The following is a 22653-nucleotide window of genomic DNA, read 5'->3' on the forward strand; positions in this document are numbered from 1 at the left end:
GTGGCGACTTGTCGCCACTCTGGCAGCACTGGGAAGATGACATGGGCCGTCAATTCACAAACTCAGAATGGTCCTCTGCATTGACAAGCTCAATACAAATTACCAGGAATGCACGCCTTTGCCAAATTTAATTCTATATCGCCCACAGAGCACATCTCACACCCGCAAAAATTAACCAATACTTGAAACGTCAGTATGCCGAATGCCCCAGATGCTCACTCGCCGATGCGGACCGACTACATATGATTTGGGAATGCCCTGCCCTACTTGACTACTGGAAAGCGGTAGTAGACACTCTGTCACTATGCATGGACCGAGTCCTCTCGCCCGAATGACACAGGCACATTCTGCATATGTACCAGAGAAACCGTAACAACAAAGTCACTTCGAGGTTCCTGGACCTGGGGTTGGCGGTAGTGAAAAGGCTAATTACCAAACGGTGGAAATCTCCTGACCCCCCTTCGCATAAAAATGTGGAGACGCTCAATGCTCACCTGGGCCAAAGCAGAGCGCGTTGCGCTCCATCGAGAAGACACGCTAAGCATCCATAAGGTCCCTATAGCAACTAACTGGGACACAATTTTGGCCGCACTGACCCTCATCCATAACAACAATGTTAATGTTAATAGAATTTGTACAGCGCACGAATACCCTCAGGTGTCTTGACGCTAGATACTCCGCTCCCAACCCCAGTGACAGCTGTGCCTTAGAAACTTACACCACAAATAAATAGCCACAACGAGTAAGCCACGTTAAGGAGAAAGTGAATAAAACAGACACGCATGCCCTTTCCACAGTAGATCATAAATCATGGCTAAAATGCCAGTCACTCTCACTAATCTAAGGAAAATAGCGACCAGGGTGGCCGCGCGCCCGGTTCACAGTCCAGTTTTATATCCTATTATGTGTTAATTTGTCACTGTTCCATTCTAACCCACCTCCACAGTTCATGCTATTCTGAACACCACGCAATCAAAACACAGGAGTAGAACACATGCCTCAATAACTCCAGAGGGTAGTGTTAATCAATAAATTGCGTGATCGTTTATCAACTGTAAATGATATTGAGCGATGCATACCAGGACTGCAAAGTAATTGACAAACCAATGCTAAAACTGATCAATGTATGTATAATGTTGAGATGCTCGCCAGAAGTTCTTGTGAGTAGTGTGGCTCACTGGTTAGAGGCGGCAGACCCGAGAGCAGAGGACGGCCCGGGACCAGGGTTCGATTCCCGACGCGGCAGGTTTCTGGACCAGGGTCAGCGGACTCGATAATTCTCTCGCCTTGGTGCCCACTCTGATCAGCGATCACACTCGGCAACTCTGGGCACTAGCTTGCCTCATCTTCACTAACGGCCCCACCAGACCGCCGGGGATGCCTGGTCTCACCCTGGAGATACCCATTAAGGGACCATCTCTCAGGGAAGCCAGGAAGGGTATCGCAGCGGTCGAAGCGCGGAGGTACCCCTTCGGGAGTGATTCCAGCGCTATATAAGCACATAATTAATTAATTAATTCTTTATAACAAGTAACTACGAAACGCAACAATTTGAATAATCTGCATAATTTATGTAAACTTGAAAAATTTATAAAAACAGCTAAAAAAAAATGACAGGCCAAAGCGTCCAAATGCAGCTGAATTTTGATAAAACAGTAGTTCATGCTGATGTCTCACCACATTTATCAATGTTTAAAAGTGTTAAGAGAATGAAAAAGGAAGAACTGTTTATTTACCCACTCCATCCAGCTAACACATTGTACTGCCACCTGTGTAATTTCTTGACTCCGTTTGATGTGATAGTCATTAGTGATGAAGTGTAAAGGGGCCTCCTCATGACCTAGTCTTTAGCTTCTAGTTTTGATATGAACCTTATGTCCGATCCTTAGGTGTGCCTTAACCAACTTTAAAATCCTTACGCTCTCTAGTTAAATAGTCTTGCATACCTTCCTTTGCTTCGCGCCGTCACATATATTAATGCTGTTCTCCTCAACTTTAGTGTAAATGTCCTCGTTCAGTGAGGCACCATCACCTGTATCATGTTTGCTTCTCTCTTTTTACAGCTGATTGTACCTGCCTGTGCTTCTCTCTTCCTAGGGCTCAATTCAGCTCTTCTACCTGGGTCTGCCCATGTCTATCCAGGAAGCTTATGAGAGACTGCTGCCCTGCAGATCCACCTCCCTCCTGCAGTACCAGGTATGCACTGCTGGACTGAATGTTTTACTCGGTGGGCATTTTTCATGCTGCGGCTAATCCATAAACTCCCTTATTTGAGTATGGTAATAGCCTGTGTAGAATGACGATGACTAGCTTCCTAGAATACTGCAGCTTCCCTAGATGAGGCTGCAAGACCTAAAGAATAAGATCTTCCTGTAAGGCCTACTTAGTGCTGGCACTGAACAGGTACGGGAACAGTCGCCAAACCTTGTAAGATAACAACACATTGTCAAATAGTTGAACTCAGAATGGAAACATTGCTACAGCCCCAGAGTTTAGGTGAGGAAGCTATCTCTGACTGTACAGTCTGATTAGGTGAGAGATGGTACTGATGGTCTAGTTACACTTTTGAGCAAACCCAGGCATCTGGAATCTTTTTTCCGAAATCCATGCATTTGGAATTCCTTGACCACATAGGATTCAATTTCAAGGGATGAAATTGACTAAGTAACTTCAGTTTTTATGGTATTTCGCAACGAATTTGTTTGAGATTGTGAAAGTTAATCATGGCGATAGTGCTGCATCCGTTTATTAAAAAGACCTTTGGAAGCAGCATTACTGTCTGTACCTCAGAAAATAAAATAAAATACTAATTGAAAGTAGCAATAATAAATACGTCCTATAAATAGCATTTCAAGAGACTTGTTCATCCTTCCTTCGGAAACTCTGTCATTTTATGTTAGAAAATGTGTAAAGCGCATGTATACCCTAGGCAGAGTGTCTTGGCACTAGCTCAGCAGAGAGCGTAAGAGAGACTGTTAAAAAAGCCAGGTTTTCAGGAGTTTTCTGAAGACCTTTAAAGATGGAGCAGATTCCAAAGGTTTGTTGTTCCAGAGATGAAACCACTTCCTCCCCATTTGGTTTTCTTATACCTGAAGATGGTGACTTTTTTGTTTTGTTCCCTTTGATCTAAGGTTCCTGCTGGGTTCATACCAGGAGATAGCTTGTCTTAGAAATTCCGTGCTTGTGTGACAGCACAGCAAGGCCTTGAAGGTTAGGCACCGGGCTTTAAATTTAACACAGTTCTTGACCGTCAGACAGTGCCGGTCTTTGATGGTTTGAGAAACTGAATGATGTTTGGGAGGCAGCAGCATTTTGTAAGGCCTGCATTTCTATTTTACATATTGTTCCTGTAAACTGATATACAGTCCACTACAGTAATTCATTTTCGATAGAATTAATGATGAGATTACTGTTTTCCTGGTATTGATAGGAAGATATGGCAGGATATTTTTTCATAATTCTGAGAGTATTGAAAGAAGAGGAAATTACTGCATTAACTTGCTTGCTGAAGTTTATTTTGCCTTCAAGTACCACGCCAAGCTTTTGAGGTTGAAGCCGGGAGAAAACCCATTTGCGAAGGCCAGCTGGATGAAGTCCAAAATTGGGGGTTGTTTTCAAGGAGAATGACCTTGGTTTTATCCAAGTTTAATTTCAGACAGTGCTTGCCGATCCAGATACCAATGTCTCTCATACAGTTGCATATCTGAGAGCTCGAGTAGTGTAGGCTGACAACACAACTGGTGTGTCGTCTGCGTGTGAAGTGAGGGAGAAGCCATAAGATTGAATCCAAGGAGCAGGTTCTGTGACATATAGATAAAAAAGAGTTAGGCTAAGGGAGGACCCTTGCTGGACCCCACTAGGAAGCGAAAAGGTGTTTGAGCTGAAGCTGTCCAGCGTCAGTGTTTGCCCTATCTTTTAGAAAGGATTTTAGAAGTTCCAGGGCTATACCTTTTATGCCTAATATCTCCAAGCTTTGGATCAAGATAGCATGGTCCACAATATCGAAGCCCGCCGACAGTTCGAGCAGGACCAGAGCTGCGGTACCTCCTCCTCCTAAAATAGTCAGGCTTAAGTTAATCCTTGGCTTTAATCAGTGCAGTCTCTGTGCTAAGTTCCGTTCTAAACCCAAACTGAGTAGGGTCCAACAAGTAATCATTTTGAATAAATTGAGTCAATTGGGTATTCGTGATTTTTTCCTATTATTTTCACTGGGAAAGGTAATCTAGAAATGGTCTGTAGTTGACTGGGTCCTCTGGATCCAGGTTTTGTTCTTTTAGGAAAGGGAGAATGGAAGCCTTCTTCCAAGAAGTTGGGAAGAAGCCTGTTGTGAACATTGAGTTGAAAATGTTAACCAGAACCGCTGCAATAGGTGCTGGGATTTGTTTAAACACAGAGGAGGGGTAGGGCCACGGATCATGAGGAGACGCTGATTTTGTAGTGTGAATAAGTCCTTCCACTTGTAGAGTGGAAACTGGAGAGTACTGGTCAGACAGACCAAAGTGGTGTCATTTCGCATATTATTTTTGCGGACGATGTCAGAGTCTTTCAAAATTGGATTATTACTGACAGAAGACTTAAATAGATTATACATTTGATCAACCTTTTTGCAGAATATTTGGGCAATGGCATCATTGCCTCCCCAATCATGTAGTGGATGTCAACTGAAGTCGATTTCTGCATGTGTTACACTTTGTGCCACACTAGAGCATGTTCCCCTAATGCACACTCCCAGACACTTGCATGCTTCTTGGAAATATTTATACTACTCTGATACTGTGAGCAACACATGTTCATTATTTTAGGAGTTCTGTCATTCTGCCACTGCGGATATCAACTGCTGCACATTTGCATACTCATTTAATGTCCTTACCTACCTTTTTGCTCATTATGACGTTTTCATATTATTCGGGCAGCAAAACGTGTTTCATTGGTTAATAAGTGCGAACTGGTGTTTCTTGCTGAAAAATGCAGTCCAATAGCCATACTAAATTATTATTTTTTTGTTTGTGAAGAAAAACAAAATTCAATGTTTATAAGGAAAATACATAACTGTAACGTCCCATTCAATTAATTATCTAGTCTACAAACAAATCCTAACATCGAAATTACTTTTTACATACAAATTGTGCCATTTCTTTTTTCTTTTCATTCAAAACATGATATAATTATTAAGATATTTAGAAAGAAAATGGAGCATCTCTCCTCAGTAAAACCTTGCCCAGGACTGCTGATCAGCGACATAAATTTCATAATTTTACAAACCAATGTTGAATTCTGTCTATCCTCCACGTTGCACTATCCCCAAAGTATGCAGATCTCTTCATTATAGCAGAGACTATACAAGACACCTTCCAATATGAGTACAGAAGGTATTCCTAAATTCCTTCCTATGATAACTTAAATTAATAGAAGTAAGAGATCTTATAGAGCCTCTGGATACCAATAGGAGCATAACAATTAGTGTATCTGAACTGCATCTGCCCTTTGATCTTCCTCGGTATGTTGATGCGTAAACCTTTTCAACCATTATTCTATAGTCCTGCTTTCCCTCCTTCACAGTTGGTTTCAATTGTCTGTGTCGACAAGCAAGGTTGAAAAATGCTTCTCTAAAAAGAACACTGTTGCATAAATTTACTCTTGTATCCCAGATTTACCAAGCATGCATTTGTGTCAATCTGTTCCTGTTTTTTCTGCCTTCAAACTGGAGGTTTCCTGTAACCAGTACTTAAATACAGATGATCCTAAAAGCACCCATACTAACCTTCGGTTGTTGAAATCCCACCTTAAGAAATTGATTGAGAGCGAGGTTTCAAGTTCACAACAGACGCCACCTTTGGCTCCAGAGCCTGGTTTGAGAGATTCTTCTTATTTTCTGATATAGCATATTCAAGGACTAAGATGAAGGGTACCAGTAGGCTGTGGTCTCATTGCTGATCAAAAAGGAGTGAACCACACTAATCTTGGTTCCAGGGTCTCACGAAGGTTGTCTCAGAGACCCTGAACCACCTATTAAAACCTGCGAGAGATTGTCTGAGCGCAGATAATGGTGGGATCTGTGCGAAGGAAATAAAATTCCCTCCTATACCTGTGAAAGTGATTCCTCTGGCGAGGAAGGCCTCCTCCAGGAGGGAGATTGTCTGGGTGAAGATAATGGTGGGATCTGTGCAAAGGAAATACAATTACCTCCTATACCAGTGAAAGTGGTGGAGGCTTTACTCACCTGGCGAATCCAGTACCCAGGTGGGAGACCTGATGATGACACTGCCCACCAAATCACTCCAGTGGAGATTATATACACCACTGGCTGTAGTACGTGGTTAAGGGTCTCCGAGACAACCTTCGCGAGACTCTGGTACCAAGGTTGGTGTGGTTTACTCCTTTTTGAGTTTTGTAGTATTTACTTGGGAGCTAGGTGAACCTCCTCCTCCCCTTCTACCTCCCTCTATTCTGATTCAAAAGTCATTGCTGCTCAGACAGTTCTTAAAGCTTTTTATACCAGACGCCGTACTAAAGGGATTTCTCGTTTGCTAGTATCGAGGTGATGAATATCCTCTTGAATGAGGGGTTTGTCACAATTTTTCACTGTACCTGAAAAGCCGGTCCTTCATCCTCTTCTCTAACTTTTGGTCAGGTTTCACCTGTGTTTTGAACTAACATAAACATGCACAGACCTGTAGCTTTTAGCCTCGATCTATATACAATGATAATGCCACCTCCCCATTTCCTTTGTTGCCCGTTTCTCCACCTTGGCTTACAGTGTAATTTCATTGTCTGCCTGTCCTGAAAAGGCAGTAGAGCAGCCAAATTATTTAACTGACTTATCATGCATGCAGTCCACTTGCTTGTTTGGGCCCCTCTTTACCTAGAATCACCTGTACCACAACCAGCACCTTATAACATTATAGTTAGTGGTAAGGAACCTGCTCTACTTACTCTGCTGTAAGAACACAAAATAGATTCAGATTCGGATACCAATGGCACTGCTTCTAAATAAGAGCATTGGAAGGTTGGGTAAACAGCCTTATCGGAATTCTTGCGTGTGCTTCACTAGATTAGTACAGGTTCAGTAATGGTGACAGGCTATGTCAAAAACTAGGAAACTTTTAAGAATTTCCTATCCAGGAAGTAGTAGAATAATTTCTGTTGCAGCTTGCAGAGCGTAAAGCGCCATATTTGAATAACTTATTATTATGGACATATAGGATAGATCGGATTTACCCATAGGCAAAAGCCACAAACGGATATGTCAGTATCCGTAGGAACGCATGGGTCTACACATCTTTTTGTTAAGTCTTATTGTCTACTCATTAGGAGATGAGGTGCGAAAATGTGCAATTCAAGTAGCGTAATGGCATACTCTTTGAGTGCGTTGATTAATTAACCCCAAATTCAATGATATTTGCAACCCTCCCAAACAGGTAAAGTTTTCAGAACCGAGCAGTAGTCAAAAGGAAAGTAACTTCTGTAATAAACTGAGAATTTGAATGAAGTCAAAATTAGGTGCTTCTGCAGCCTCCACCGCATCTTGCAAAAAAGCAGGTTGACTTCTCATTAGAGTGCAAGGAGTTTGTTAATCTCCTTGGAGCATGCATCCCCAGTGTGAGGAACTGTCGTTTTCTTACCGATGGATGCAAATTACACAGGACCAGTAGTTTCTCCAATTTAGGACGAAATGATATGCCGTCATTCTCCTGTAGGTCCTTCTTCTTGACCCAAAAATTTAAGAAGTCCTCTTCAATGTTATTGGAAGAAAATACATACCTATAATGGCCAAGACATCAATGCGTGTATACCCCACTACAAATAAATGGGGAATATAGTTGAAAGTAATTGGGGACTGGTAATCTGAAAATAAGGCAACCATTTCACTGTAGCATTAGTGCTGGTAATATTAGCACAGGTCATCCCCTTGACATTCTCTTTGTTGTGACAAACTCATTGTTTAATTCATCAGCGCACTTTAGTCTGGTGCGTTTGTCTCTTGTGGTGTGTCGCATTTGCTAAGTGTGTGCATTTGGATTACAGGTGTTCAGTCATTTGAAGAGGCTCGGGTACATCCTGATGAGATTTGATCCCAGGTAATTTGCTAAATCATTTTTGCTCCTCCACTCTCTACCTCCTCTACTGTTTTTTTCTGTGAACCCTAATGTTGCTGTCAAGTCTGTCTGTCGTACATATGTTGTACATAAGTAAGGTAACACCCACTGTAAAGAACTGTGGTCCCCTTTAAGGAGCTGGTTGTAGGCTGTGCAACCGGTATTTATTTTTTATTATTATATTTAAATTTGTAAAGCGCGCAGCTACCCGGAGGTTTCCCGGCGCTATCCAGTTATTTTCTTTGAGTCTGACCGTCATAATCATACATCTTTACACAGTAGGGACGAGTCACTAAACTGAGACGGTAACTGAATTGACCCCTAAACATGATGAGCATAAAAAGCATGACCCTGTTTGAGTTTCAGCGCAGTCCTGCACCAGAGAGACCTAATGTGTCTGCGGTTGAACTGCGAGGCTAGTCTGCTACTTGCTTCACCTGTAACTTTTGACATTACTGCATCATCTTGCAATTACCCCATGGCATGCTCTGAGGTTCGCACAAGATCCTGGGCACCACCATCTAAGATTGAAGTTGGTCCATGGTCTGCACTGATATTACCATAGACCTCTACACACCATCAAACCTTGTACTTAAAACATTGAGGCCTGATCTGAGATTGCTACCTGTCCCAACAGAGACTCTACCATTCTCTTATCACATTGAGGCCCGCTGTGAGGTCACCGTACGTTCTTGTGCACTTCAATCCTATGTCCCGATTAAATCATCCGGCCATGCTCATCTCTTGCTCTCTGATTGTTGAATGGCCTGATCTGAAGTAACTGCAGGCTTCTCTTTACCACCATGGTGTGTTCTGTTTACACCGTGGCCTATTGTGAGACGCTCCAAGCAACTGCACACCACCATCATGTTCTGACTACATTCAGTGGTGCTCGGAAGTCAGCACAGGTCCCTGACCACCAGCCTTTAATTTTATGATTACACAGAGAGTTTATCTGGTGTCTGGAATAAATCATTATAAGTGCTAAAGCTACTCTGGTTGAAACCTACTGAGTTGTCCTCCCTCGTACCCAAAGCTACCGAGAAACTAGGGCAGAAAACAGACCTGAGGTATGCACATGGATACTTTGTATGTACTTGTCTGGAACCACGGCATTCATTTACTACCTGAAGAAAAAAAAAACGTAGTAAACCTGAAAACGCATGAATGATGACCAGTACGCCCAAAAGTTGTCTTAAAGGCTCCATCCTCTACACAAATTATGAATTAGTGCATTTAATTCACACAAAAAAGTGAAAATTTAACTTTAATGCGAAGGTTGGAGATTTTCAAAATATTAGTTCTAAAAGATGAAGTGATATGCTAGATTCCAGCATGTCACTTTTCATTTTTTGCTCCTAATGCGTCGTCTGATATACTAAAAGCTATATTTAGGGTAGTATGTCAGTCACATAACAGTCTAAGGCGGTCAATAATTGTTGTCTATAACATAATGTTGATTACCATGTACCAATTAATTAAGACCTATTTCTTTTAGAAAGTTTACTAGAATAGCGTTTTCGTTACTAAACCTTCACATACATAAATGGAGTAGCTTAGTTGTCCAGTTGGAATGCAAATTAAATGTTCTCTTGAGATACCAGTGGTAAACGACAGGACTACCCACTAACTACTAGTTCCCTAGGACCCAGGAAGAGGCTGCTGTGTCCACAGTACGACCATTTTGAATGGTTTCCAACTGTTTTGTAGAATGGGTTCGGGCAGAGCCCTTCATCCCTTGCCGTTGGCAGGGGAACTAGCAACTGCAAATAAAATGCACGATTGTAAAGTAGGCTTCTCTCTGGGTATGGTAAGCCTGATTTTTACAAAGGAATAGGCAAGTGATCTCCCTCCACCATTCAAGTACAAAATGTTTTGTGTAGTATGTGCAGGGTGGCATATCCGTTATAGACATGCCCAACTTTCAATAATGGAAAAAAAACACCCTCTTCTGCTGCAAATACACAGCGTCCAAAATTCATAATCCCCCAATTAATCTGTGAATCACACTTGCAACAGATATGCACGCATAGCCAAGAACAGATGCTTCATTCATGTCCCATGAAGACTTCGGGCAAGCAATGCAAGTTGTGTAGACTAGGAGACCTTTAACGGGGAGAGACAGTAAGCGTAAAGTACTCTTGGCTGTCCAATCACTCCTCCCACCACCAGTCACTGCATCGTCTGGGCTAAGGCAGCAGTAACAACCATAGATAATGGCAAACAACAACACACAAAATAGATGGAGAAAAGAAATGGAGCACCTTTAGTAGGCATGCACGGTTGTTATATTCAGTGAAGGATCCAGAAACAGGTCACAGTACAACTTTATCTTACCGAGGCAGGGGATTTGAGTCAAGATAAGAGAGACCCTAATATTTCCCCTCACTAAGGGGCATAAGTATCAAAAACCGTTATTGCGATTCTAAAATAGCGATTTTTAGAGAATCGCTATTTGAGAATCGCAAAACGGGATGTAATAAAAAATTCGCGAATATTTTGCGATTACTTAGCATTCCTTAATTGCGATTAGCAAATTGCGAATCACAATTAAGGAATACCTTCCCATTCATTCCTATGGGCTAGGAGGCCCATAGGCATGAATGGGAAGACATTCTCAATTTGCGATTCGCAATTAGAAAATCGCAAATTGAAATTGCATTCTCAAGGGTGCCGGGGTGTCAAAAGGACACCCCGTTGCACCCCTGAAATATGTATTTGTGCACAAGTGGCGCACATACATGCCCTAAGGGCATGTATGTGTGGAACATGGCCCTTTGAAAAAAGCAAAAAAGTGCTTTTTTCAAAGATTTCGCAAATTACCACCAACTGTCAGTTGGTGGTAATTTGCGATTTTTTTATGCCAAATACGCACAATTTAGGTGCCTTATACATCGCATTTAAGGAATCGCAATTTGTGATTCCTTAAATGTAATGGCAAAATAGAGAATCACAATTTTGCAATTCTCTATTTTGCGATGCCCTTCTGGGATGATACATCGCAAAAGGTCTTTTCACGTTCGCAAACGGGCCGATTCTGAGAATCGGCCCGTTTGCGAACAGGAAAAGGGCTTGATACATATGCCCCTAAGTCCTTGATTTCTGGTACTTTGATATTTTCACAAGAAGGAAGGATTTGCTGTATCCGATCTGCACATCAACACTCTCTTTGTTATCCAAGAACAATAGTTGTGAACATATACCAACTTTTGAGTGCAGCCTTGATGTAAAATGCTTCTCCTCCTTAAGCATTGACCATAGACAATCTGCCCACCAAAGGTGTTACAGAGTGTCACTTCTATGTACCAAAAAGGCATCAGTGCACATCATAAATAGTCTCTTTCATCCATGTGCATTTAGTACGCACAGACGCGACTTCTTAATCCAAAAAGCATCACGTAGTGTAAACAAATTCCACATTTTATTTCTTTTAAAACAAGGTTCTTCACAGCTGACGCGCGTTTCGCCCCCTATGGGCTTCCTCAAGGCCAAAATCCAATTTGTACAGCACTAAATCTATCGATGCTTGTAAAGTTAAAAATTTCCCTTAAAGAATAATCCGCCCAATGTATATTATAATCTAGTTGTACACTGTTAGAGGTGACAGTCGTCCTCCTTCATTGTAATTATGGAGCCATGATAAGTTCCAGCATAAAGCCCAAAGCGTGTCTCCGACTTATACGTAAACGCGACCAGGTTCTGGTACTTTGATGTTTCTCCCTTGTTCCATGAACCGTACCCTCATTGTTCTTCTTCACATTTGTACCTGGAAGTTAGGGGCACCTGTCTTTAAAACATTCCTACAACGGTTACTGGTTCAACCAAGAGTATACCACCAAAATATTGAGTTCAACATATTGTGCTACGAAAATATCAGCAACAAAAATGTTGTGACACTAAGTGTGCATTTACTGTTTCTAATTCCACATATATTTACCTTGAACTCCACGTATATTTACCTTAATGATATATATATTATATATATATATATATATATATATATATATATATATATATATAATATATATATATATATATATATATAATCGCTTCAAGGTGTGTAGATGTGTAGTTAAGAATAGTAAATCTATACTTCATACATACTTGAACGCACAATATTTTTCTCTTCAATATGTTTGCTTCAATAATTTTGTAAACGATATAAAGTACCCACAAAGGAATTGTTAATACAAATATTTGATACTTTGACACATATTCCCTATGTCAGATTGTGACATTGCTAGTATACTTCACAGTTACTTAAGAGAAACAATTCACAAAAAAATATTAATACAAAAAAGAATAATTCAATGGCAGGTGTTGTACCTAAATATTTTATATTTAAAATACGTTTTTTAATAAGAAATGGGTACAAAGGGGTTGATATAGGGTCAGTCAAAGAAACCCACAGTGGTTATACATTCACTTTCCTAATTATACGAAACCTCACGTCATTGTGTTAAAACGTCCAGGTCCTATATAAGAATTGAAAATGGCTCAAAAAATAGAATTTGAATTCAAATAACACATATATCAACAAGATTCAGAGGACATATGACACTACGTCGACATTTCGGTCTCTGTAGCAAGAAATCAACGAGACCATCATCAGGACTGTAGTTTGTTCAAGAAGATGAAAAAAGACCCCTCGTAGTTCTTCTAGAAATGGACAATAGAAGAGTAATGAAAAGAACTGTCATAGGGATAACTAATAAACGACAAATTGTAAACTCTAGAATCAATAAGAAAAGAATATGATATTATGGAATTAAAGAATACTCTCTTCTTTTAAGTTTCAAAGAGTCCACATGGGATTTCAGTCATATAGGGAAATATCCTGTGATGAATAATATTCAGTAACAGGCGGTCAAAATCAATTTGAACATAGCCGCATCTTTCCTAGTAGCATCCCCGATGGATCTAACGGGACAATTTTTGTGGTCAACATTCTGACATACAGACCCAAATGAGAAAAACAAATGCACATAAATATTTTAGAATTAAAAACTATTTGATTATCTCTCCAACTCTCATTGCCTCAATTACAACATTTTGAATTTAAGATTGAGAGCTCTAACATTCATCTTTTACATCAAGGTGCATGGGTAATTATATTCTGCATTATTTAAGTCAAAGTATAGAGTATGTCGCTAACAACAACTGCATAATGTTTCTCTATAAATCTATCTGGCCTCTTGATCTATGTGTAACCAGGCCTCGAAAAATCTACTTGCCCACTTGCACTGACGAGTCGGATTTTATCAGGTCAAGCTAATTTTAGCACCTCCAGGTCCCTTCTGGCATGTGAACTTCATCTGGAAAGGAACAGATGTTCTGTTCATTCAGAATGTGAATGAGTAATAAAGATGCCTTTAAATCTTACTTGTGTCTTGACACACCGTACAGCTCCATACAATTGGGACACAGACACATGTCTGTGCCTCAGCAAGGTGTCAGACACTGCTTGTGTTTTTTTTTTCCTTTGGCAAAGAAACCTCCAAAAAGCACCTTGTTCCTTGCTGGGGTATAGAATTGTGGGGATAAAAAAACAGGGTTATAACATTTTGTTTTGTTATTTTTTACACACAGCAGATGCTCAAAAATAATATACCATTACTTCTGACAGTCTCTTCCTGGAGCAGACATGCATGGTATTTGTTGCAGGAAAGTGCCCCTTTTTGTCATGATCACCACCACAGATATTGATGTTTTTCGACTGATGTGAACTGGGTCCCTGCTAACCAAGCCCCAGTGCAAATGCACTTTTCCTAAAACAAGGTAAAATAGTCTAATTGTAACACAATTTGCACACACTTTGGCACCCCTATAAGTCCCTAGCAAGTGGTACTCCTGCTACCTAGGGCATGGGTACTAAAGATGGTCCCTTCGGGTTGCGGCATGTGTTATGCCATCATAAGGGACTCCCATACAAATTGCATGCAGCCTGTCATTGCAGACTGTGCGTCATGGTGCAGACCATGAGTGAAAACATGACATGGCACAATCAGTGTGAGCCGTGGCAAAGTCACTGCATGGAATATATGAAAGGGACTCTTACAGCAAGCCTTGTAGCCCTACGGCAAGGTGCATTGTATTACATGTGAGGGCATATCTGCATGAGCAGATATAACCCTGTGCTGTCTAATCCTATAACTTGATGGTACGAGTGAACAGGGAAGCCATCTTAAGAATACGTACTGGGCACTGGTCATTACGAGTTTCCCCAGCTACATGATGGCTTTACTGAAACTGATGGTGTTTGATGTCAAACATCTTGTAATGAATCTGAACTGTTGCCAGTACAAGATTTATTATGACATGAACCCAGAGGGCACCTTAAAGGTAGCCCCATAAAAACGTACCACTATCTAGTGGCTGGCTGACTGGTATCCTCCATCCTACCACCACAGACAAGTTTCTGACCCCCCTCCTGCAGTTGAGAGCCCATGCTCTCTGAGGCCAGAAACTAAGCCTGCCCCAGAGGAAGGTCTTCACACTTCCTCCAGCCTGTTGGCTAGTGATTTAGCATATCAAGGCCAGGGGCTTGCCACCTTTGATATTCGACCCCAGCTTCCCGAAGACCTGGGAGATGCCACACCCGCCCTGAGGCTTATTTGTCACTAGGACAGGCAGTGGGCGTATTGCACCACCTGGCTAGTCACATCCCTAAGTGTGCTACCGGGTGTGCTCCACGAAAGGAGGATTCCACCATATTGTTTTTGGTGGAATTAGGAACTCTGGTACTGAGGTATGCTCACTCACCACATTAAGTGGTCATATAGCAGGTGTAGTGACCCCCAAGGGTAAGTGGCCCATTAGCTACTACTCTTCACTCCCCGTAATGCCCCTAAATTGAGTACTTAGGTGGTCCCCTGACACCAGGAACTCCGATTCACCTGACTAAAGAAGGAGGACAAAGAAGAGTTGAGGAATGCAAAAACAGTGGACTAGCTGTGGACTTCGCACCAAACCCTGCCTGCCTGCTCCTGTCTTGACAATTCCAAATCCCGACTCGTCCTGCAGCTGTGCATCCTCCAAAAGCCTCGTAGGGCTGCCAGCACTTCGTTAATCAGCCATCATGGCCCCTGGGTCCTCTGAGGGAGCAGCATCCCAGGAGGAAGTCTCCATGCTCCAAGAGGTGACATCCATCTCCCTACCAGGTTTGGAGACACCAGGCCTTCCAGGACCTGCCCTGCACCAAAACCCGGGGTAACCGAGCCCTTGCAGCAGCCAAGGCTTGTTTAGTATCCTGCCCGGACACCAACACTGCCAAGACAGACCTTCTAATGTTGGGGGTCCGCACCAGCGAAGCCAACATTGAGAGTTTTGTCACCATCTCCAGGTCAATCTAAAAAGTGAAAGCCTCCAACGCAAGCAACCCGCCAGACAAAACACCTCTGCACCCAAGTTCCGCAGTCCGAGCCTACAGATGGTGCACCCTTGCTCCAGAGACCCTTAAGAACCGAGTCCCTATTTGAGTTCTGCCAGACTGGTCTCCCAGTCCCCGCATGCAGCCTCTTTCTTGTTACAGGTTTAGCGTTTGAGGCTACTCTTGCGACCAGCATCTCTGCACCCGGCCACACCAGGGCAGCTAACCCAAAACTGCTGTTGGTCCTAAGGACCTTGGCCCCTGCTTACCCAAAGTCCAGAAGAACAACCCTGTAATAAACACCGGTTATTCAGCACCAAGAGGTCCTTCAGCGTGAATGGATGCTTTACAAATACACGTTATTTTACTTGATTGAAAGTACCCCTATGCTGTATGTTTTTCCCCTTTTAGGAGAGCATTACCGTGTTCACGGCTCATGCCTCAAATCTGACAGCTGTATTTTCTGTTTTTCTTAAAATCGCTAACTTGAAAAGTACTTACCTAATCTCAAAGATCTTGGTGTCTCAATTAATATAAAAATCTGTTTTTTTTCTAAATTGGTGTCAGGTTTCCAACTGAGCGTGTCTCATTTATTGACTGTGTGCAACAAATCCCTAGTACTCCCCTTTGATAAGCTTAAGGCTTCTTGACCACACTACTACAAATGGAGCACCTTGGGATTGTTTAAGCAAGCCCCTGTACACTAATAAGGGATACCTGGACTCTCTGGACAATGCACCTCACTGGTACACTATTTAGAGAGCTAGCGTTCTACATTGGTGATGCAGCAGTGGGAAACAAGAGTTTGCATTAGCTGTACCACTCTGTTAATAAGGGTTCAAAACCTCTTCAAAGCAGTCTCATAACTTTAATGGATTGTTCATGTTTAATAAGCGTATTAATCACCTACAAGGAAGGCAATACTCCAAAGAGTGTAAAAGTGGATTTCTTGTTTGAAAAGAAGAAGAACAAGGTGGGTAAGAATTAATAACAGAAGCGGTGAAGTGTAAAAATCATTAAGCCTTCTGGAAAATTATAGGAGATAACAGTTGCTCTTGGTCTAAACCTAAGATCAATAATATCACCAGCATGAATTGGCAACAATACATAACTTCTCTGCATGCATCAAATAATCAAAGGGGCTATAAGAATGACGTGGAGTTCCCAGGTGAGATATCAGATCGGAGAAGGTCCCCACCTTTCTCCTCTGACTAGACAGGAGGTGATACATTATCTTAAGGCAGCTAGGAACATAGGTGCAAGAGGCCCAGATCAGTTACCCATTACTACTGCAAAATTGAATCTGGACCTATGCTTCTCTTTCCTAGTGATACTCTGTTGCTACTGCTATTACACAAGAGTGGTCCCGAGCTCTTGTAGGGGCAGTGCTATTCTGCCTCTACATAAAAAGGGCCCTTCAAACTCACCTAGGCAGATTACCCTGCTGGACACTACAGGAAAGATTTTCTCTAAATGTGTATTAGTTAGCCAAAGTGCATCATACTAGTGGAGTAGGCAGAGTGTAGACAGGCCATTCGCCTTTGGATAATATAACTGCAGTACTTGTTACTTTGGAGAAAGCGTAAGGAATTCAAGAAGTGCTTTCGCCAGGGAGACAGGAGGTCTTATCAGCAGAGGGTTCAAACCCCTCCGTGAACATCCCAGTATCAGCAGAAAATGCAGTTCCAGCAGCGACGTTCTGGCAGAGGCAGCGGCAACAATAACAAGCAGCAGTCTGCCTCCAAGCAGTCTCCCAAGCCCTGATCCGTTGCTTCCTCCACGACTTTTCGCCACTCCGGTGGGAGGTAGTGTTTCTCATCATCTGGCAGAGTGGAAATCTATAACAAAGGACAGATGGGTGCTGAATATTGTGCAGCATGGTTACTTGCTGAGGTTCAAGTCCCCCTCCTCCGCAAGACTTCCTTCAAGCAAAGCACCTTCCCCGATTCCACAGTCAACTGCTGCGAGACGAAGTCTCCGTCCTCCTCAAAAAGAAGGCCATATAGGAGGTTCCCCCCATGCAGAGAAATCAAGTAGTCTACTCCCGGTATTTTTGGGTTAAAAAAAGAGGAGCAGTCGAAGAATACAGGCCCATTCTGGATCTACGGCTGCTGAACAGATTCATCAAAAAAGAAAAGTTCTGCATTCTCGCCCTGCACCAGATCTTCCTGCATCTCCATCAGGGAGACTGGATGTGTGCCATCGACCTGCAGGACGCTTACTTCCACATACCAGTGTCAGTAAAGCACCGAAAATTTCTAAGGTTTCAGATCGGACGCTATCACTACCAGTATCGAGTGCTTCCGTTTGGCCTGAAATCTGCACCTCGGACATTCTCCAGGTGCATGGCGGTAGTGGCTGCTTTTCTTCGCAAGAGAAAGATCTTTGTCTACCCCTATTTAGACGATTGGCTGTTGAAAAGCTCCACTCCGACTCAGCTTCAGAACCATCTTTCGTTCTGCCTCAAACTGATGGACTCGTTGGGGCTGCAGGTGAATCTCAAAAAGTCAGTACTCGATCCTTCTCAACGCATTCACTACCTGGGTGCTTCCCTGGACTCGGTACAGGCAAGCGTGTGTCCTTCGGAGGAGAGGTTGTCATCTATGCTCCTGAATGGTCGCCTTCTACTGGACACTCACGCCCCCACAGCCAGACAAGTGTCCTCTCTCCTGGGGTCGATGGCCTCGTGCATCTACATTGTGCCCAATGCTCACCTTCTCATGAGGCATCTGCAGCAAGCCCTCGAGGACCAATAGTCTCAGAGATCAGGTCACTGGGAAACCGTGTCTCGCTTCCTCAAGAAGCCAGGGACTCAGTAAGATGGTGGTTGAAACGTGTCAATCTCCTCCGGGGGTTCCATTCCATCGTCCTCCTCCATCTCAGTCACTTGTCACGGATGCCTCCCTTCAAGGCTGGGCTGCTCACATGGACCAGCTCCAAGTTCAAGGCCTTTGGTCCGAAGTAGAGCAAGGCTACCATATCAACTTCTGGAGCTTCAAGCAGTTCATCTGGCTCTCAAGTCTCTTTACCCTTCTCTGCGCACCAACTACCTCCAGGATCAGACGAACAACACGACAACTATGTTCTATCTGAACAAGCAGGGAGGCACCAGGTCAAGAGTCTTATCTCTGGAAGCACAAGACATCTGGCACTGGCTCCTGACAAGGGGCCTCTCCATCGTGGCAGTTCATCTACCAGGACTCAAACGTCCAAGCAGACTGCCTAAGCAGAGTCTTCGTAGAAGCGCACGATTGGGTGCTCAACTAAGAAGTCACGCAGGAGGTTTTTCAACTATGGAGCGTACCGGACATAGACCTGTTCGCAGACTCGGCCAATGCAAAATGCCCCGTCTTCGCGTCCAGGTTCCCCCAACAGGGATCACTGGGGAACTGACTTTTGATCAGCTGGTCGCAGACATTACTCTACGCCTTTCCTCCCCTGCCTCTGATCCCGGCGGTGATCCAGAAATTCTACAGGACCAACACCAGGATGATCCTGATAGCGCCAGAGTGGCCACGCCAGTGGTGGTAACTCGATCTCCTACAGCTGTAGGAGGTCCCGCACCGGCGACTTCCTTGCCGTCCAGACTTGTTATCCAAGGACCAGGGGAAGGTATTTCACCCCAACCTTCCCTCCCTTCGCTCGACGGCACGGCTCCTGAGTTCATCCAGTATGGACACCTAGACCTCCCAGCAGACTGCATGAACATTCCTAAAGAAGCAAAACGACCCTCCACTAGGAAGTCATATGCTTTCAATTGGAAGAGGTTTTTCTTTTTTTCTTTTTTTTTTCAAATATTTTTATTGGGATTAGCTGGTGCATTAAAAAGACATTTCAAATAATTTAGCATATGCATACAATATACAAGGCAACAAATAATTTAGGATGAACATACATTAAATAGGGCTTCCGCCTAGCATCGAATCTGTACAAGTAATGGCTAAAAAGGATAAAAAATTAACAAATTCAGTCCAGGGATACATGCACAATTGAAGATAAAAGGCATTAATAATAATAATAAAATCCATTTATAGGAGCCTAACCCAGCTGGGGATACAAAAGTGGGACAAGTATATCGCATCCTGCATCACAATCTTGCCTCCCTCCACTTTGTGATAGGAGCCCATAAGCGTCTTCCATTTCCTGTTTTTTCGCACCCTTCAATTCGTATAGGCTAGACTCAATATTATGTATACCCAGTAATCTGTAGAGGCACATCTGGAAGGAGGGAGCTGTGGCATCTTTCCAGCCTGCCGATAGTAGAATCCGGAGTACCGCAACTGACAAAAAGACCAAAGCTTCTTCGTCCTTTCCCAGATTAAGCTTAGAGTCGGTGCCCAATAACATCAGGGTAGGGGATAGATCGATCTTATGACCTAGCAACCCCTCCCAAAATTTCTCTATCTCATTCCTGATCGGGCCTAGCACACTACAATGAAAAAACATATGCAATAAGTCTGCTTGGCAGGCGTTGCATCTGGGGCACTTATCGTCTTCTCTAACCCCCCATGCAAATAATTTTGGCGGCGTATAGTACAAGTTGAACACCGTTTTGTAGTGCTGGGCCCGCAGATTAGAAGCCCGGAATAACTTGTTGTTTAAACATATGGGAAGATCCAGGTCGACATCAGGGTTACCCAGTTTTGTGGCCCAGGTACATTCAGTTTTCTCTATATCGTCTTGGAGCCTCATTATAAAACAGTTATACACTATTTTTATCTTCTTGCACCCGTTAGCTAATAACTCTACCAAGGGGAGATCTACAGGAGGCGGCATCTTTGGCCTTAAAACCTTAAGGGTTCGGGCAATTTGGCCGTACAGTAGCCAGTGGCTAGGTGGAATACCAAACCTGCGTTGTAAAAAATCAAACCCCACCATCCTCTCTCCCTCCGTGATGTCCCCTAATAATAATAATAATAATAATCCACATTTGTATAGCGCACAATCACCCGTTAGGGTCTCTAGGCGCTGGGGGCCGTCGGGAAGATTAAGCAAGCTATTGCCCAGAGTCACATGGTGCTGGGCTAACCTGCCGCCTGAGCCGGGGATCGAACCCTGATCCCCAGATTCCAGCGTCAGTCGCCCTGGCCGCGGCGCCACACCTCTCCCTCACTAAAGTCTTGACTCTCAATCCCTTCCAAACCGTGAGATTCCTATCCATTCCCATCTGGGGGAAAAGGTAGTTACACAGATGTAAATAAGAGTTTATCTTTGGAACATTAAAAAACTTCAGGATAGATTTCCAGCTCAGCCAGGCCCCAAAAAGAGTCTTAAGTCGAGCCTTCTTATAGAATCTCCGATCAGCTTCACACAGCAATAAGTCGATTGCTTTTTTCCCCAACAACATCTCAAACATAGAGGGTGGGCTCTGCAGATCGGAGTTTGCCTCCTCCGAATCCCCCTCAGAATGAAAAAGGACAGACATTTGTATCAAAAGGCAGGAATAGTGATAGAGCCTTAAATTTGGGAGTGCCATCCCACCCCTTTCCCTAGGAAGTGACGTAAGGCTGGTAGAACGCCTGACTTTGCCATACTGCCAAATAAATCTTATAAAAACAGATTCCAAATTTTTCATTATCTTTTCTTCAATAAATAGAGGAATGGCCCAAAACAAGTACAGCACTTTGGGAAACATTAGCATTTTTAGTACGTTTACCCTTCCTATCAAGGAAAGATGCAGCACATCTATTCTTTTTAGCTCGGCTTCTATCGCCTTGATAAGGGGGGATAGTTTTCCTCTACGATTCTGTCCACTGAAGCATTAGTTTTCACACCTAAATAGGTAGCAGAGTCCACAAATCTTGGATCCGTTTTAGCAATATTTTTAGAGCAGATTATCTGTGTTTTTGACTTGTTAAAAAGGTATCCAGATCGACAGCCGAAAACCTTTGCCATCTGGACCAGAACTGGCAGCGGCTGCTGGGGATTGGTAGTGATAACCGCCAGGTCGTCTGCATATGCCAACATTTTGTTCACGTGGCCATTACATACAACGGGACTAATCCTATGGCTCCCTAATATTTCCTGAATGAGGGGATCAATATAAAGAGAGAAGAGGATAGGGGAGCAAGGACATCCTTTTTTTTTTTTTTTTTTTTTTTTTTTTAAAATCTCTTTATTAGCATCAGATTGGTCCGTGTAAGCATACAATCACATAGTAAACCGATAAGCAAGGACATCCTTGACGTGTCCCTCTCTTAATGTCAAATTTATCCGATCTCTCACCCATAACCACTACTCGCGCTACCGGGTCCATATACATAGCTTTGAGGGCTCTAATGATTTTTTCCCCAAACACTCTCCCTGCGAGAATACCCCAAAGAAAGCTCCAAACAACACGATCGAATGCTTTCTCCGCGTCGAGCAGGATCATGGCCATCTCTCCCCCTGTGGCAGCCTGGGCATCAAACAAGGCAATTGCTCTGCTAGTGTGATCAGTCGTACCGTGACCAGGGATGAACCCGTGCTGCCAAATGGAGACGAGACTACCGATGATCCTGCCCAACCTTTTGGCCCATATTTTCGAGTACAACTTAGTGTCCGCGTTGATCAACGAGATAGGGCAATAGGACCCTGGTTTCTCGCTAGGCTTTCCCTTCTTATGGAAGATTATTATATTGGTTTCCTTCCATGACTCCGGGACCACCCCTGAACACAGAACCCCATTGAATAAATCCACAAGCAGGGGGGTGATCTCGACTTCTATAGACTTATAAACCTCCAGGGGGATCCCATCTGGGCCTGCCGCCTTCCCTGATGCTAACTCCCGTAGTGCAGCTATAACCTCACTCACAGTAATGTCTCTATCCAGTTCTTCTCTTGCAGCTTCATCCAGCCGGGGGCCCTGATCCACACACTCCTCCCCCTGATTTCTATCACAGTCTTCATCATAATAGAGCCTTTGATAAAAGTTCTCAAAAACCTTTAGTATGTCCTTAACCTCTGTGTATTCTTTCCCTTCCTCTTCAATACAGGAGATTAGATTCTTGGTTTTTTCCTTTCTTAGTCGTAAAGCTAAGGCTCTACCTGCTTGCTCCCCTGTTTCATAGCGTTTGGCCCTTGAATTTTGAAAATCACCAATCGCCTTCTGAGTTACCTCCTTCTGCAGCGCGGCTTTGACTGTCAGCAATACGCTTTGGCTTTCACTACTATCTCCCCCTGAGGCAATATCCTTTGTGTCGTTCTTCT

General features: G+C 43.2%; 1 protein-coding gene across 1 annotated transcript in view; it reads left to right on the top strand.

The window, feature by feature from the left end:
* TSEN54 (tRNA splicing endonuclease subunit 54) overlaps positions 1–22653 on the top strand; it is a 199717-nt gene that overhangs the window by 42601 nt on the left and 134463 nt on the right. The window contains exons 5-6 of the mRNA XM_078654528.1: positions 2098–2196; positions 8026–8078. Coding sequence (XP_078510654.1) covers positions 2098–2196; positions 8026–8078 — 152 coding nt within the window. The remainder of the gene's footprint in view (positions 1–2097; positions 2197–8025; positions 8079–22653) is intronic.

This window comes from Lissotriton helveticus, chromosome 7 (genome assembly GCF_964261635.1).
Source record: "Lissotriton helveticus chromosome 7, aLisHel1.1, whole genome shotgun sequence".
In the NCBI taxonomy this organism is placed as follows: Eukaryota; Metazoa; Chordata; class Amphibia; order Caudata; family Salamandridae; genus Lissotriton; species Lissotriton helveticus.